The sequence below is a fragment of the Ostrea edulis genome, chromosome 1 (genome assembly GCF_947568905.1).
Source record: "Ostrea edulis chromosome 1, xbOstEdul1.1, whole genome shotgun sequence".
NCBI classification, from domain to species: Eukaryota; Metazoa; Mollusca; class Bivalvia; order Ostreida; family Ostreidae; genus Ostrea; species Ostrea edulis.
Genome location: NC_079164.1, coordinates 98617748 through 98634584, shown reverse-complemented (window position 1 = coordinate 98634584; position 16837 = coordinate 98617748). Strand labels below are relative to the sequence as shown.

Below are 16837 nucleotides of genomic sequence, written 5' to 3'. Positions count from 1 at the left end.
TTTGAACCCATGCGTCACGATTGCCCGTGGGTCATGGGGCGAAGGCCCCGGAAGCTCCTGGATTTTACAGCAGTACATATGAATGTTCGGTTATTGAATCACATCAACCTGTAGAAAATGAAGAATACCAAAATTCTTCTGCCATTGTTTTGAAAGAAAAACCATAGGTCTGCCAATGCTATAATCATTTATACCAGGAACGGACAGGTCAAAATCTATATGCCCCTAATCTCCGATTTCCGGCGACATATAAAGGCCCAATAGATTTCTGAAGGGGTAGAAAATATTCCAAAGCTCATGGAAGTTTAGGGAAGGACAGACTGTGATAGATAAAAACACTAAGTTCATTTCATACATGTTTCGTAATAGCATTTTATTCCATGTCATAAAAAAACAGATATTTAAAATATAAGAAATAAAAAGCTTTTAATACACAAAGTAGAATATTGCCAGTATAGTGGATGAAGACTGAGTCTGCATTAATCATAATGATACGATAAGAGTAGTGTATGGAGGATGGTGAATATGCTTTCCAGAAATCTAGAAGCCAAAAGAGAAACCCCCAGAATATCAAGCATAATGACATATGGTATTAGAAATCAGAATGAAATAGATATGCATGTATATCTGTTGAATTTCTCTCTTTCTAAAATCGGATGGAAATATTAAAAGCACCTTCAAAAGTTTACATGCATGATTCTTCAACTGTCGAGTAATGGCATATACAAAGTTTACTTTAAAAGCCTGTCATAAAACATCCACCACACACACAGATAAAATACACTGATAACGGTGATTTAAACAGTTTCTCCGTTACAATTAAAAGCTTGGTTTTCCTTCTGTACCACACATACCATTAAAACACAGAAATGATTATGACTAGGGAAATCTCTCATAACAGCCACAGACACGGAATGTTAACTCACATGTGAAACAGTAAAATATAACAATGACTAAAACTTACGTCCACTGTGGGAAACGCCCCAGTCATACTAAAGTAGCATTCCAGGAAACGATGGCTAGTGAGCAAATCTAAATCTCTCATCACAATACTGAGTATACAATGACAATAATACAAATCTTCGGTATGAAACAACTTACAAATAAAAACAAGTTCTGCCCATATTATCACATAATTTGGTTAAAGGTGCATACATTTACAGTTTATATACGACACAACATACACACAATGGGGTCTTTCAGACCAGGTAACATATTAGCTATGGAAATGTCCGTATTCCTTGAAGTGGAAAGTGATACACGATATATGTGGCACTATTTAGCCTGCCATCCATATGAAAATCTTTGGCAGACATGTCTTTGGCCTCTTTGTTGCAGACACAGTTTAAAAAAAGAAGTTTCCCAGGGTGCATACCTGATCGCTTGATATCCATAATCCATGTTATCAAAAATAACACAATGCAATTCTCCTCAAGTTGATATTTTCATGCTTGTGACGTAATAGTAAATACAAATTATAAGCACCATAGGTTCCAGAATCACAGAGAATATTGAAATCAGCAGGCTCTCGTCTAATATCCCACACAATGTCTTGTCGTCTAACCCGGCAGTTGTAGGATTAAACACAGAAATATCAGTCATGTTGTAGTAACCAGGGGTAAGTGTTATAAGTATTCTACCCATTCAGTCTGTCGTGGCGGTACACCCACATACAGGTCTATTTCATCATCATCCACACGAAAAAGTTCAGTATCTCAGGTTTTGATCATTCCGCCCTGAACATTGGCATTGCTGTATTCCTGTGAAGCTAGCATGAGTCGGTATCTCAGTCTGAGATTTCTCGATCTCACGTGCGAGTTCATAATCTCCTCGGTGTGTTCTGAGGGAAACCATCCCTTCTCTCCATCACGAATCCTTTCTCCCTCGTACCAACCTAGTAAAATGAAATAACGATAAAATACAAAGTGCTTATAACATGTATAACAAACCTATTTCTGAGGGACACACATGAGACAATATATTATATATACAATGTATATATATACATGTACATTCACTGAATCTTTTCTCTTATATTTCTTTTGAAATTGACATTGCTTTCATCCTCGACAATGAATACATGTTTGTTGTAAACTAGTTTGATCTGGTTAATTACCAGTTAGTACCACCTGTCTGTTTAATCATTACCAGATGTGGAGCATTGTCAGGGTCAGGCTATTCCATTTAACGTAACAAATGGGTCAACGATATGATATTTAAGGCCAAAAATAATTAATCAATAAATTCTCAGGCCCCACCACATCCCATGAAAAGGTACCTTCTCAATTTATATTAGTATTAATTCTTTACCTAACATAACTCTTCTATTATAAATATTTTATGTAAAACTTTCAGAGATGTTAATAAAATTTTAACTATATCTTTTTGATCAAATAATTATTGAATGCATACTCATTTATGTGCAAGTATACATTTAATAATAAGTAATGTGAAACTAACTCTTATAGAAATAAAAATTCTATTGCTTATTCTATATAAACATATTCATGAGAAAGAAAAGGTAATCATTCTACAGTCAACATAAAAAGGAAAGATAACTCATGCTAAAGCCAAGTTGAAAAAAAATGCCTGCCTCATCAAAATCTGAAATGTTTGTCCTGAGAAACTAATTATCAATTTTTTTTGCCTAGTACTTAAATCTAGTTTATATTTTAAAAAAAAATATTAAAATACAAATATATACCATAAGATGTCTCCCTATGTTGTTTTATTGAGTGATGAAAGTAGCAATGCATGATTGCAGAAAAAATTTGCATGACTCGCTAAAACAGGTTATGGATTTTTTCTGCAATACTTGCTACCTTCATCACCCAATAAAACAACAAAGAAAGCATTTTATTGTTTAAATCAATTCCCCATCAAAACAATGAAGAATTGTGAACAATTTACAGGTGTAACAAAACCAATTGATTGTCCTCTGAATTTTACCACGACAGAAATCCAAATATAGTTGTTGTTTAAAAACCCAATACTATTACATTTCCTATACTTCTGCTTCCTTTCCTGCTTTCAATTTCATTTGAGCAAGAAAATAATAGACAAAAATAGGGTGTGAAATTAATGGTAGACTGATGGACAAAAAGCATAAAAAAATTTGTTCAGTCTTTAGCGAGATGAATATTGTAAGACTGATTTGTCTATAGAGTGAACTAAGGCAGTCTTTCATGCAGTTACATATTTTTTGACATTCTGTAGCTCAAATCTTAATTACCTTCACTATTTATACAAATTAGGCTTTAGAAAAAAATCACAGAAAAAACAAGTGTTGTAATCTATACATATTCAAGATTAAGTGATCAACCTGACTCAAGTTATGAAAAATTGAAATATAAATAATGAGTACAATAAAAATTAAGGGTAAAAATAAATCAATGAAGGCTAAAGAATTTAAAATTGTGGTTGACCAGTTGTCTATAGTACAAAAAAGTAAGTTTTGCACATTGCAAAATTCATGAAAAGAAGGTAATATCAGGATTGACAATTTTCCAAATTTCAAGTATGTTCAAATGCCCTGTACGAATGATTTTGCTCATGATGAGCAAATTACAAGGTGGTAGTAGTACAGTACTGTCTTCTTACATAAACTGTTGAGTAGAATGTCATTATAGTGCTAAATTCACACTTCTCACATGAATTAAGTGTTGAGTTGGTAGAATGTCATTATAGTGCTAAATTCACACTTCTAACTTTCACGAGATTTTATCAACATACCATCTGCCATTTTCTTGAAGACATTGACCACATCGGATTCTTCTAAACCTAATTCATCTGGTTCCGTGGCGTTAAATCGCTTGATACACTGCACTTGTGGACAATCTACGAATAACAATAGCCAATAAAATTTCGTCTTACATCAATCAGCGTAAACGGTAAACATTTCACAGGATGACACGTGTCTAATTGTTAACAAAACACAGCAGACTGCTTAGAACATGTTCATGATGTACAGGGTAACATAACAGGAATGAGGTGTCTATATGCTTCAAATGTATTTGTGTTGGAAATGTCGCATAATAAAAAACAAGCTTGCAGATTCTAAAAGAGTTATAAAGTGATTCATGTCGCATACACAACAGGACCACATGAATAAGGATCTATTTCACCGATACAAGCGGTTTCCATACAGCCATAAAACCTAAAAACCAAGACCAAGCACTCATTGTCAACAAATGACACAAAAACTTAAAAACTCTGTTAAAAGAAAAGGCATGCATTCCATGGGACTATTCTAAGCCAGTATAACCATTTAGTAGGGCTATCAATCATCAAATGTCATTTAATGGCTCTATATATCTCTTATAATGAACTCTGGGTCATTTTTGGGACAAGGGTGTGTTCAGTGTGGTTGATGCAAGCTGGGTCAAAGGTCAGATAAGCATCAATCAAAGCATTACATACCATCTGACAAGGTCTTAACAGGAAGACCTATCGACTACAATCACAAAGCAATATATCATACATTGACAAGTTTTATCATAAAAAATTTATGACTGGCTACAATATCAATATGTTCAACCACTGCGTACATTCCTCAAAATGCTGAATCAGCATGGTGGGTAAATCTATCATCGAAATTTTTTAGCATCGGATTCTAAAAATATGTTTTCCTTCACGCCCCGACTTCACTGGTGTCAGTGATAATTAACTGTGACCATGATTGTACGTACCCCATTCTTCATAAATCTTCTCACTGTCCGATTCTTTAGCTGTGGGTGAGAGGGCATCGATCCATCGCGTTCTGTCACTCCTAAAACACAGTGGGACATGCATGACGCTCAATGTTTTAAAAGTCTCGTGTAACAAACTTTAGAAACAGGGACATCTCTGCTTTCTTAATACATAGAAACAGGGACATCTCTGCTTCCTTAATACATTTAATCTCCAACACATTAAGTCTACTATTTTACAAATGAAAAAATATCATTTGATCTCCATTTCACACACATAACATTCAGATATAGTTTTTATGCTTCAATTTAAAACATTTTTCATCTTGTGTTGCTTTGTGTTCTAAAAGTAAATTTGACACTTGTACTTCAAACTTTTTTATCAAATAAATATTCAGTTTTCCACCCCCCTGTCGATGTGATGAATATTCAACAAGTTTTCGTTGTCCCCCCCCCCCCCCCCCCCCCCCACCTTTGATGCGGAAATATCTTGCTGTTTGATAGGTTCTAGAGACATCAATTAACTTGAAGTTGCTTCAACTGTACATCCAGACTCCAACCCATAATGTTCACAATGGTTTGGTTTGCAAAATTTTTGAAAAAAATTATTGCAAAATTAAATACATGTATCATTTGCAAAGGTATTGGGACACTAGCCATTAAACTATTGGACCACCCTCTCCCTAAACACTGCAAATTGTATCAGACCACCCTCTCCCTGAACACTGTAAATTGTATCAGACCACCCTCTCCCTAAACACTGCAAATTGTATCAGACCACCCTCTCCCTAAACACTGTAAATTGAATCATACCACCCTCTCACTAAACACTGCAAATTGTATCAGACCACCCTCTCCCTAAACACTGCAAATTGTATCAGACCACCCTCTCCCTAAACACTGCAAATTGTATCAGACCACCCTCTCCCTAAACACTGCAAATTGTATCATACCACCCTCTCCCTAAACACTGCAAAATATATCATACCACCCTCTCCCTAAACACTGCAAAATGTATCATACCACCCTCTCCCTAAACACTGCAAATTGTATCAGACTACACTCTCCCTAAACACTGCAAAATATATCATACCACCCTCTCCCTAAACACTGCAAAATGTATCATACCACCCTCTCCCTAAACACTGCAAATTGTATCAGACCACCCTCTCCCTGAACACTGCATAATGTATCATACCACCCTCTCCCTAAACACCGCAAATTGTATCATACCACCCTCTCCCTAAACACTGCAAATTGAATCATACCACCCTCTCCCTAAACACTGCAAATTGTATCAGACCACCCTCTCCCTAAACACTGCAAAATGTATCATACCACCCTCTCCCTAAACACTGCAAATTGTATCATTTGAAATTTATAGAATTTATACAAGCAAGGCAATCAATCTACAAAGTACTTAAAAACCAGGAAGGGTGGGGGTCATATACTTATTTTGAGAACCCTATGCTACAACATAGCAAAAAGGGTCCTTAAATAATTTAGTTTTAAAGTATGAACTATAGATAGAGAATAATCCCTCAAAATATCAGAGAAATATTGATTGTCATTAAGATGTTATAGCCAATCAAAGATCAATATTGATTGTCATTAAGATGTTACAGCCAATCAAAGATGACAATTGGTGATTCGTAACATTGATGTCTTTCTTTACAAATACACAAAGAACATGACGTTGCATTTTTTCATTATGACGTTTTAAATCATTGTTGGATAAGATAAGGGTCTTTTTTGCTAGGAATGGATTTTGATATCATAATTTACGTACGGACATTTGCAGCTGAGTACCATTTCCACCTGACGCTGTTCGTGGTTCTCCAGCAGTGCTACTATAAATAGATTTTTGATACCGCTGGGGACCCCATTGGGCAAAAGCTTGGTTTTCTCCGGGGTGTCGATATTCTCCACGTGGAGGGCATTTCTCTTGGCGTAGTCTGTCACCACGTACGTGCTGTTACTGTAACATAACAACACAGATATAGCCCCTAAAAACTTGTAGTTTTACACAAAATCTACCAGCAAATAAAAATATTCAGTATCATATTTGTGATAAATGTACTTATTACAGTATATGTATAGAAATATTAGTTTTCATTTCAGAAAAGACAGAAGTTAATGAAGTATACAGGAGAATGATGGATAACATTAGACTTGCATTCCTACAGTCACAGTGAAGAAGATATGACAGAATTACTCATAAGTTTAACATTCAAATTAATAAGAATGACCTAGGAATGATTTCCTAATTATTGCAATTACATATATGCTGCATTACGTAACATCTGATAAAGTTTCGATATTACAAATATCTTAAATACAGGCACAGGAACATTCTTTTTCTTTATCAATCAGTCAACTTACTTCCTGATATTTAACATGCTTGAAAAGAAACATTATCATCCTATAACTTAAGAGCTAAAAACTTGTCAGCATGTGTTGTCAAAGTTTGATCCGTTCCTAAGAAGATTCCCTCAGACAAGAAATGATGAAACTAATTATACAACATGCGCTGAAGCTGTATTCCCTGTGTTCCACAGTACCGTAAGCATGTCCGAAAGGACGTACCCATCTTTATGTCTTATCAACTAAGATGTAAGACTTCTAGAGACTCAACCAGAGTAGAAATGTTTAAATGTAGAAGCTGCCTCACTGCATTCAACCTTCTGTAGGTCTGACGTTATTAGCAAAGCATTTCAATCATTATCAGTACAGAGATGATAGACAAGTTTCTATCAGAGGCATTCAAAGTTTCCCCCGATTTGTTTTCAGGGACCAGTTCATGCCCGGGGACCAGTTTCTACTTACAACAATAGGGATATATTCTGGGGAGTAAACGAGTAAGAACTCCTACATCTGTAATAGGAAGCAGAATCTCCAGCAATGACCATTACATTTATATTACAGTATTTTAATACCCCCCCCCCCCCTCCAAGATATTCACCAATTACACACACAATCCAAAAAGTTGATGAAAATGATCAACAATTAAATTTTTCATTTGTCTAAACTAGGATAATTTGTATGTGTCATTTTGTTTTTCTAAACATTGTATTTTTATAAAACATTATCAATATTTTTCACTGCTTTGGAAATCTCACTTTGTACGTAAAGAAATCAATTCGATGCAAATTCTAAGTAATGTTAGCTACATGTACAGTGCATGTCCATAAACAAATGACTTACTTTTTTCGCTTGGAGACAATCAGTAAGTCATTAAACAAGTAGATGTAGATTGGCTGTTTGCTAGAAGCTCTCTTCCCAAAAGGAATCCGACTTGTAGAATCTGTCACAATACGAGTTAGCTCCCCTTGTTTGACCAGAAACCGAGACGCTGATATGAGTGGGATTTCCTGATGAAATATGTTTTTTTATACATTCGATTGCTTAATTCTCAAGACATGAACACTTGGTTGTGAATCAAAGAAAGAAATACTGAGAGATATTTGAATCTGAATTTCAGTCTGAGCTGTCTTACTTTCACCCTGAACTCTAGGTTGCGGGCTAAATGACACATTTGTTCAGTTTGCTGCATTCGCTTGGCTCCATCATTACATTTCTTGACAACCTACAACAAAAATCTATCAGGTTAGAAGCTATAAAGTTATCTTTTGGAATTTGTAAGAGTTTAAACAGAGTTCTATCAAACATGATTATGATTTTGTCAGAGTTTAAACAGAGGTCTATCAAACATGATTATGATTTTGTCAGAGTTTAAACAGAGGTCTTCCAAACATGATTATGATTTTGTCAGAGTTTAAACAGAGGTATATCAAACATGATTATGATTATCACAATTACGTAATTATCTATAGAAATATGATATAGGACACAAATGCCCCCACATACATACTCAAATAAGAAATGAAGATAGTGGGGCATGAATTATTGTCAAATGAAAATGGTAAGGCATAAAAATATTGTCAAATGAGAAAATGGGGCAAAAAATATTGTCAAACAAGATGGTGGGGCATAAAAATATTGTCGAACAAGATGGTGGGACATGAAAATATTTTCAAATGAGATGGTGGTACAAGCAAATATTGTCCAATGAGATGGTGGGGCATGAAAATATTGTCCAATGAGATGGTGGGGCAGGAAAAATATTGTCAAATGAGATGATGCGGTATTAAAATATTTTCAAATGAAGCAAGATATTGCTTTGTCTGACCTTGTTTAATGCATCCAAAGCTTTACAGGCTGACTTGTGTTTTGGTGTGTCTGGATCCAGTCGATGACAGATTGCATCTACCAGTAGAGGGAGCCGTGTGATTCTCTGCATCGGTAGCAGAAGGAAGGAGATCATCGGGAGACCCTGGCATGCAGGAATCCTCTCTAAACGTCTGATTACCTCCGCCGTCTCAGGCCGCTTCCTGCAGTAACAAACATTATGTACCATCAATATTTTCAAAAGAATTCACATGACAGCACCCTATGCTCTTCAAACCACAATTCAATACTAGTTAATCTTATAATCTAAGATAATGTAAATTTCTATGGACACATGATTTATTTTCATCCCGATATTGTGAATGCTTAGCTGGTTTCTATTTTTGAAAATGATAAGATCTTACTGCAGTTCTTGAGTGGCTCTCTCCTGGAATGTTTGATTGGTACAGTACCGAATGTAGCAGTCAAACTTGTTGGCAGCATGTTTATAAATAATATCACAGATATCTTCCAGGAAGACCGACTTTTGCCAGCTGGCCTCCAGGTCATAAAGAAAACTAGAAAAGAAACAGCATTATCAAGGAAACTACAAAGAAGAAAATGTTGTTACAGATGTAATACAGATTGTTTGAGAACTGCATTTTACTCATCAATTCTTTTTCCTCACTCTAGGTTTTCCAGATAAATGTTATAAAGTTTATCACTCCAGAATAAAAATACCACTCAGATTAGAAGATGAATAACTGCTTGTACAAATAAATTTTTTATACTGCAATCTTTCGCTACATAACACATCACACTCACTTTTCACTGCTGTCCCTCACTGATCCAATGTTTGAGAACAGCACATGTCGTTCGTTTCGCGTGATCACACAACGGTCCGAGTGCTCGGATGAGAATTCTTGAGACATCAGAAATACATCTATCAGGACATTCAAACTTTTCAAGTAGGAAGCCTCCGATGTGATAATCTCAAACATAGCCTGGAAAATCATTTACATATCAACAATCATCATTTACATATCAACAATCATTAAGTACATATCAACATTATTAATACAATATTATCAAAAGACCTTAATATAGGTTTATAATGTCAAATCCTGAAAGATGCACAAAATTGAACAATCCTCATTGTAATACAAATCAGCATTTTCTGTACAATTTTAACACAGAGTTATTGTAATACAAATTTGCAAAAAAATTTCCGTACAATTTTAACACAGAGTTATTGTAATACAAATTTGCATTTTCCGTACAATTTTACCACGGGGTTATTTCATTACAAATCAGCATTTTCTGTACAATTTTAACACAGTTATTGTATTACAAATCAGCATTTTCTGTACAATTTTAACACAGAGTTATTGTATTACAAATCAGCATTTTCTGTACAATTTTACCACGGGGTTATTTCATTACAAATCAGTATTTTCTGTACAATTTTAACACAGTTATTGTATTACAAATCAGCATTTTCTGTACAATTTTAACACAGAGTTATTGTATTACAAATCAGCATTTTCTGTACAATTTTAACACAGTTATTGTATTACAGTGGAACCCCGTTATTACGTTCCCCCTTTATTATGTTAGTCCGCATATTACGTTGGAATTTCAAAGCACAAAACCATTTCTTAACAAACCTACTGTATATAAAATAGACCTCGTTATTACGTTGTCCTAAAATGCCGGGACTCGGTATTACGTTGTAAATATTCCGACAAAAACGTAATAAACCCCTAATTATTCAATAGTGATTCTCAAAATAATAAGCCATTCACACCTTGACTGCCTGAGGCGGTCACCACGTAAATTTCCTGGTCTGTTTGGGGATTAGAGACGCTTGACTGATCACGCTTCGATATATCTAGCGACATCAATACAGGTGAATACCCCGTATAGAAGCCAGTGATAAACAATTAAATAATGTTTATTTAGAAATTGTACTCTATGAAATTTACTTCATTTTTCATATTTTGATAATCAAAGAAATAATTTCTCAACCACCTGCGTGTTCAGCATAGTGTGATTACCTTCGCTATTAAAACTCTATTCACGGACAGCTTTGGTACCAAACAAGAAAGACAAAATTTATCGCAGCAATGTTACAACCGCTTGGGTAACTGCTTGGACATAGGTGACTAAAGGTGTTCAATTAAAAAAATTGTTCGTTGTTTGGACATGCTGCTTGGGTGTTCGTAAATCTCGTCCATACATACACCAATCTATTGGCCGATTTGTGCACGGCATTTGCCTCAGTGAATATTTTAAAATCCCTTGATGCGCACGTGATTTTAGTGCCATCATTTAGCGTTATAAATGAAATCTTCGTGCATCATTATATTTTTTTTATGTGGATTGCGCTTAAATTGTTCTCCGTGCATGTTTATCGTTGGTGAGAAGTGTGCAAGTGTTGGGTATCGTGTGCGTTTTGTGTCTATAGTTTTGTTGTTTTTTGGGTGGGATTTTTTTTATTGTGTTGTGTATTGTGTAATTAGAGAACTTAATAAAAACGATGTTTTGTTATTTTTTAATACGAATGTTGAATACAAACCGGAACGAGTTATTGAGAGAAATTTACATGAACGCATTGTTTTAAAGTTGAACAAAATGGTGGTCCAAACGAATGCAGAAAAAGCAACGTTTATCAAAACATCCTTATGTATCCTACACCGAAATAAAGAAAAGGGATAAGAACATGAAGAATTACGGACATTAAAGATAAGATGTAAATAAAACAAAGTATCATAGTCTTTTAAACAAAGAAACAGTAAAGATATATTCACACACCCCTTCACGGAGTACCAACGGACGATATACAATTTCCAAATGATATTTTTAATGGATTTAACTGGGAACGTTTATTACGTTGCCCCCGGTATTACGTTATTTTATCGTGACAAAATGGAAAACGTAATAACGGGGTTCCACTGTACAAATCAGCATTTTCTGTACAATTTTAACACAGTTATTGTATTACAAATCAGCATTTTCTGTACAATTTTAACACAGAGTTATTGTATTACAAATCAGCATTTTCTGTACAATTTTAACACAGTTATTGTATTACAAATCAGCATTTTCTGTACAATTTTAACACAGAGTTATTGTATTACAAATCAGTATTTTCTGTACAATTTTAACATGGAGTTATTGTATTACAAATCAGCATTTTCTGTACAATTTTAACACAGTTATTGTATTACAAATCAGCATTTTCTGTACAATTTTAACATGGAGTTATTGTATTACAAATCAGCATTTTCTGTACAATTTTAACACAGAGTTATTGTATTACAAATCAGTATTTTCTGTACAATTTTAACACGGAGTTATTGTATTACAAATCAGCATTTTCTGTACAATTTTAACATGGATTTAAGTAATGTCCTATCTATACTTACCTCCTGGATCTTTCTTTCGTGTGGCGACACTTTCTCCAGAGCTCCACTTTCTTTCACCTGATCAAAACAAGCACATACATCGTTGAGCATTTTCACAGGTACAGAATCCATGTCATGCACTTCATGTCTTAACAGAGTTAGGAAAGGGACTGGTAAATTGATAGAATTTGTTCCTAATCCTTTGATTTATTCCATAAAATATGCTACTACAACACTTGAAATTACAGAATGTCATTTTTAAATTTCTTCCACTTCAATTATAGGTTTGCATTTCCTTACTTCACCATTGTGCTATTCCTCTATACAGGGTGACTCAAAATAAAGGGACATTGACCTAGCACCCCTACATGTACATTGTTCTTTATCTAGTGCAGGATATTCACCTTTTTATCCTGTAATATGTTTATAATGACCCACTTCCTTTAAATCACATAAGTTTTGTACAAGGCAGTGTACTTTTATCACCTGTCACTATTACCAAGGTTACCATTGATAACGTACCTCTGGCATTTCCGCCCACAAAGCCCGTAACACAGACCCAGTTTTCCCGAACATCTCCAAGGTAGACAACTTCTTGGTTTTTGGAGTCTCGTCAATATCCTCTACTGCCTCATAGATCCGCTCCCCGCGATCTGGCTCTGTTAACACAATGTCCAAATTGATATCAAAGACCATCAGAAAGAATTACTTTAGCAGACTACTTGGGAGTGAATATCTTACTAGTCCTTTGTTCCTCAGTCTAAGTATTTTAACAGAAAGAATACTTTGAGGGGAGTATTAGTACTGCTCCCTAAAAGCAGAAATCTCACTAAAGACCATTTAATCTATCAAAATTTTATGCAATACTGCTTTTAACATTGAATTAAATCACTAGATTTATTGTCTTAGTCTGTTGTTACCCTTTAACCTCTAAATTGATACGCACTGGTCATTTGAACTGGTTCCTCATCTTCATCTTCACTGACTGTTGTCATCTCTGTGTGTCTCCGACTTGACCTTGAAACCATGTCTCTATGGTAACACTGGTAGAGTGGTTCTGACTCAAATTTCGATGTAAATCTTCTATCCAGGGTCCCATAGAGCTGATCATCACTCTAGAAGCAAAATTAAAGTAATGAAAGTACTGTTACTAAACAGGATTCATACAGCCAATCATCATTCTAAAAGCAAAGAAAAAACATATAATAAAAAAATGACTTCCATGCGCTGAAAACAGAGATTGATTTAGGTTTCATTAAAAACAAGATTTGTCTGTGAAACACTGATGCCCCTGAATGACTAAACTGTAAGGTCAAGGTATCAAAACTTTTGGTACAAAAAGATAGGTCTTGTCAAAAGGAATACACTTATATGCCCCATCACCATCTATTCAAAAGTTAAGGCCAAGTTAAAAAATTTTGTGGACAAACCAAAAATTATTTTATATCAGTATCTCTGATTACATAGCCATAAAAATAAACAGAGGATCCATTCTGCTAGACATTTTCTCTAGAAACAAAACACAAAAGTTCTGTATATACTGGAGGTTTACTTTATACAGAGACCCCCCCCCCCCCATTTTATTTCACTTGATTTGTCCTTATCCAAAACAGGGAAAATGAAAACTGAGTGAATTGAACTCTTCTCATTACTATAAATGGCAGAAAATGAGATAGGGCAAACTTTAAGATAGGAAAAACTGATTTTCGATGCATTCTGGCCAAAATTAATGTGCAGTAAAATTTTTCTGTATACAAAACAAGAACAAGGATTAAATTCCAAAAAATTGGAAAATTTGCCTCTCTTGGACTAATAAAAAACAAAACAAATAAAGGTCTAGGGTGCAGCATATCCTTGGTGAATACAGGAGCGCTATGATTGAGAGTGAGGGGAGGTATGGGGGTCCAAGGGGAAAACCTGACTTCAATATATTTCAAGGAATTTTAGTGCCTTAAATTATAATTGAAACTTTAGAAACAAATAGCAAATATTTTCAAAAGCTTGCATTTTTCTACCTTTTTTTTAAATTTACAAATCAAACAGAAAAGATTTTTAAAATTAAATGAATTAATGAGGAGTTTTGAATCAAGTTGCTCTTGTAAAACACTACATGTATCAACTATCAGTTTATAAATTTTGCCAACATTAATCCCTGGAATAGCAAAACAAGAATCTAAAATCTTTAATCTAGATCCATGGGCTATTCACTGACCCAAGTCACTGTAAACTATCTTATTCTCAACGACCTTATTCTCAATAATAATCATCTTGATATCATTCCAAAATTAGGAATTGTGATACACCAATGAACATTTAAAACACTTCATTCTGCTAGCAGCCATTCTAGAAAAGTGACTTTTGTCTCTCTAAATCAGATACTATTCAATCAACACAAAGTACAATTCATCAGGAAACGGTAAACGTTAAATCATATCACACTAGTCTGTTGGTTTGGTGGACTAGGTACTGAAAACTGAAATTCATTACATATACATACCAAATCTAACGAAAAAAGAATCCTATAAAATGAGACTTTTTAAGTCACTCCAAAGGAAAACTGAAATTCATTACATATACATACCTAATCTAACCAAAAAAGAATCCTATAAAATGAGATTTTTTAAGTCACTCCAAAGGAAGTCATATTGATTCTTCAGTGCAAAGTTAAACAACAACAGTTTCAACAGCATTGATGACAACATTGTAATTGTGATGTCATAATTATGACATCAAATACTTGCCGCATTTACTGTTTAACATCTGGGCCCAATATATATACATGTTTTGTGTGTATACATATTCAGATCTATAGTCCCCCCAAAAAAGAAACATCACATCTATATACACTATGTCATATATATATATACCATATCTATAATATATACTGTGTCATATTTAACGTGTCATATCTATATGTACATACACTATTTCACGAACATATATCTGTATACACTGTTTCATGAACATGTCATATCTGTATATGCACAATGTCATGAAAATACCTTATACCGGTCTAAAATTTGGCAATTTGCTGGCTCAAAGGTACGCTAATACCTTTAGCGGAATAAATTTTGGCAGACAGGGAAGAGTTGTCTCTCTTTCAAATACTGAAGTTGCAATTGGGTGCATATTTGGCGAGTGAAATTTTGGCGGAAAGCTATCTAATTGCTAAAATAAGCCAAATTTATAACCCCATGGAAAAAAACCCTTATACAGTATCATATCTGTTTACACTTAAACAATAAAATGCTTTCCTTGTTGTTTCATCCGGTGATGAAGGTAGCAAGTATTGCAGAAATATTTCTTTGAAAATATAAACCATATGCTTGACCCATTTGTTACTTTGAACAGAACAGCCAATGCATCCTTTGACCCTGATGACGCTCCATATTTGGTAATGATTACTTAGAGAGGTGGTACTAAAAAAACCAGATCGAACAAGTTTGCAACAAACATGCATTCATTATTGCAGAAGAAAGCAATGTCAATTTCCAAAAAATTTTTTTAAAGAAAAGATTCAGTGAAAGTAAATATTAAGTTCTAAGCACACCATAACTTTATATGCTGTATCATATACATACCATGTCTATATATACTATATCGTCTTCAATTTCTTTGATATCCAGGTGTCGTTTGTAGATAATCAGGTCATCAAAAGGGGCAGTAACTGAGTTCTGTGGGGTCTCCTTAAATCCTGCATACCCCGATGAAGGTCTCTTGTCGAGGGGTTCCTTCCTACAACATAGAGATCAGTTCTTGGTTCTGTTCACAGAATCTAAGTACAGTCAAGCATGCTTATAGCAAAGTCCTGGAGATGAAGAATTTTGATTCATTATATTCAATGAGTTCATTATGTGTTTTAAATTTATTGGGAATGATATTCACTTCACTGTAAGCATGAATTCATTATAAGCGAGTTCACTGTAACTGTGTTTTACTGTTTTTCATAGACTTCTAGAAAAATTGTTGAATTAATAAATCCCCTGAACAGATATAATGGAAAGTATTTGATTTTTGTTAGGAACTAACAACATACTCTCTGTTTCGCATGACAGGAGGCGGTGGAATGGGTGGAGCTGGTTCCTGTGGGACGGAATCTTGTCTTATCACCGTGCCACGACCTTTGACTGGGGGGTCAGGTTCAATGTAGTCCCAGTCTGAATAGAAGAGTAAACATTCTCAATATTCACATCTCAAATATAACTCCAGATATAAAAATGCAATGAAAAGAAGAAAATCTTTCAATAAGAGCAACGCTCACCCTGCAAACTACACCCATTCATTATATTCAGAAATGCAGCTGTAGTCCAAGAAAAGGGCAGAATCCAAATAATGCATTTATTAATTAAAAAATGTCTCTGACAGTGTTCTTTCAACACTTTCCGTAATTATAAAAGTGTATCGATAACATGTCAGTTTTATTAAGAAAGTTTAAAAAAAAAATCAAATCAAAAGAAAGAGTTCACTGTAATAAAGAAAAACTTGAGAGGCAACAAATACACTTGGCACCAACATCATGGATGAGGAATATGTACAACCAGTTTGACGATCCTAGCTTTATTAGTACTGTTTGTC

The 16837-nt window shown here is 34.5% G+C and overlaps 1 protein-coding gene across 20 annotated transcripts in view; it reads right to left on the bottom strand.

Moving 5' to 3' along the window:
• Positions 1–354: 354 nt before the first annotated feature.
• The window catches only part of LOC125671318 (serine-rich adhesin for platelets-like), a 37659-nt gene continuing 21176 nt past the window's right edge, over positions 355–16837 (bottom strand). For 17 of the 20 annotated variants that reach the window (XM_056140089.1, XM_056140061.1, XM_056140108.1 and 14 more), the window contains 15 exons: positions 16299–16419; positions 15844–15997; positions 13209–13377; positions 12785–12921; positions 12284–12340; positions 9681–9859; positions 9281–9433; positions 8878–9079; positions 8185–8274; positions 7893–8059; positions 7515–7562; positions 6478–6666; positions 4689–4768; positions 3733–3837; positions 355–1894 (listed from right to left, as the gene is read on the bottom strand). In XM_056140089.1, coding sequence (XP_055996064.1) covers positions 1716–1894; positions 3733–3837; positions 4689–4768; positions 6478–6666; positions 7515–7562; positions 7893–8059; positions 8185–8274; positions 8878–9079; positions 9281–9433; positions 9681–9859; positions 12284–12340; positions 12785–12921; positions 13209–13377; positions 15844–15997; positions 16299–16419 — 2030 coding nt within the window. In that variant the 3' untranslated portion in view covers positions 355–1715. Of the gene's footprint in view, positions 1895–3730; positions 3838–4419; positions 4454–4688; positions 4769–6477; positions 6667–7514; positions 7563–7892; positions 8060–8184; positions 8275–8877; positions 9080–9280; positions 9434–9680; positions 9860–12283; positions 12341–12784; positions 12922–13208; positions 13378–15843; positions 15998–16298; positions 16420–16837 lie in introns of those variants that run through there. The other 3 variants (XM_056140123.1, XM_048906955.2, XM_056140128.1) reach the window with 2 other exon arrangements.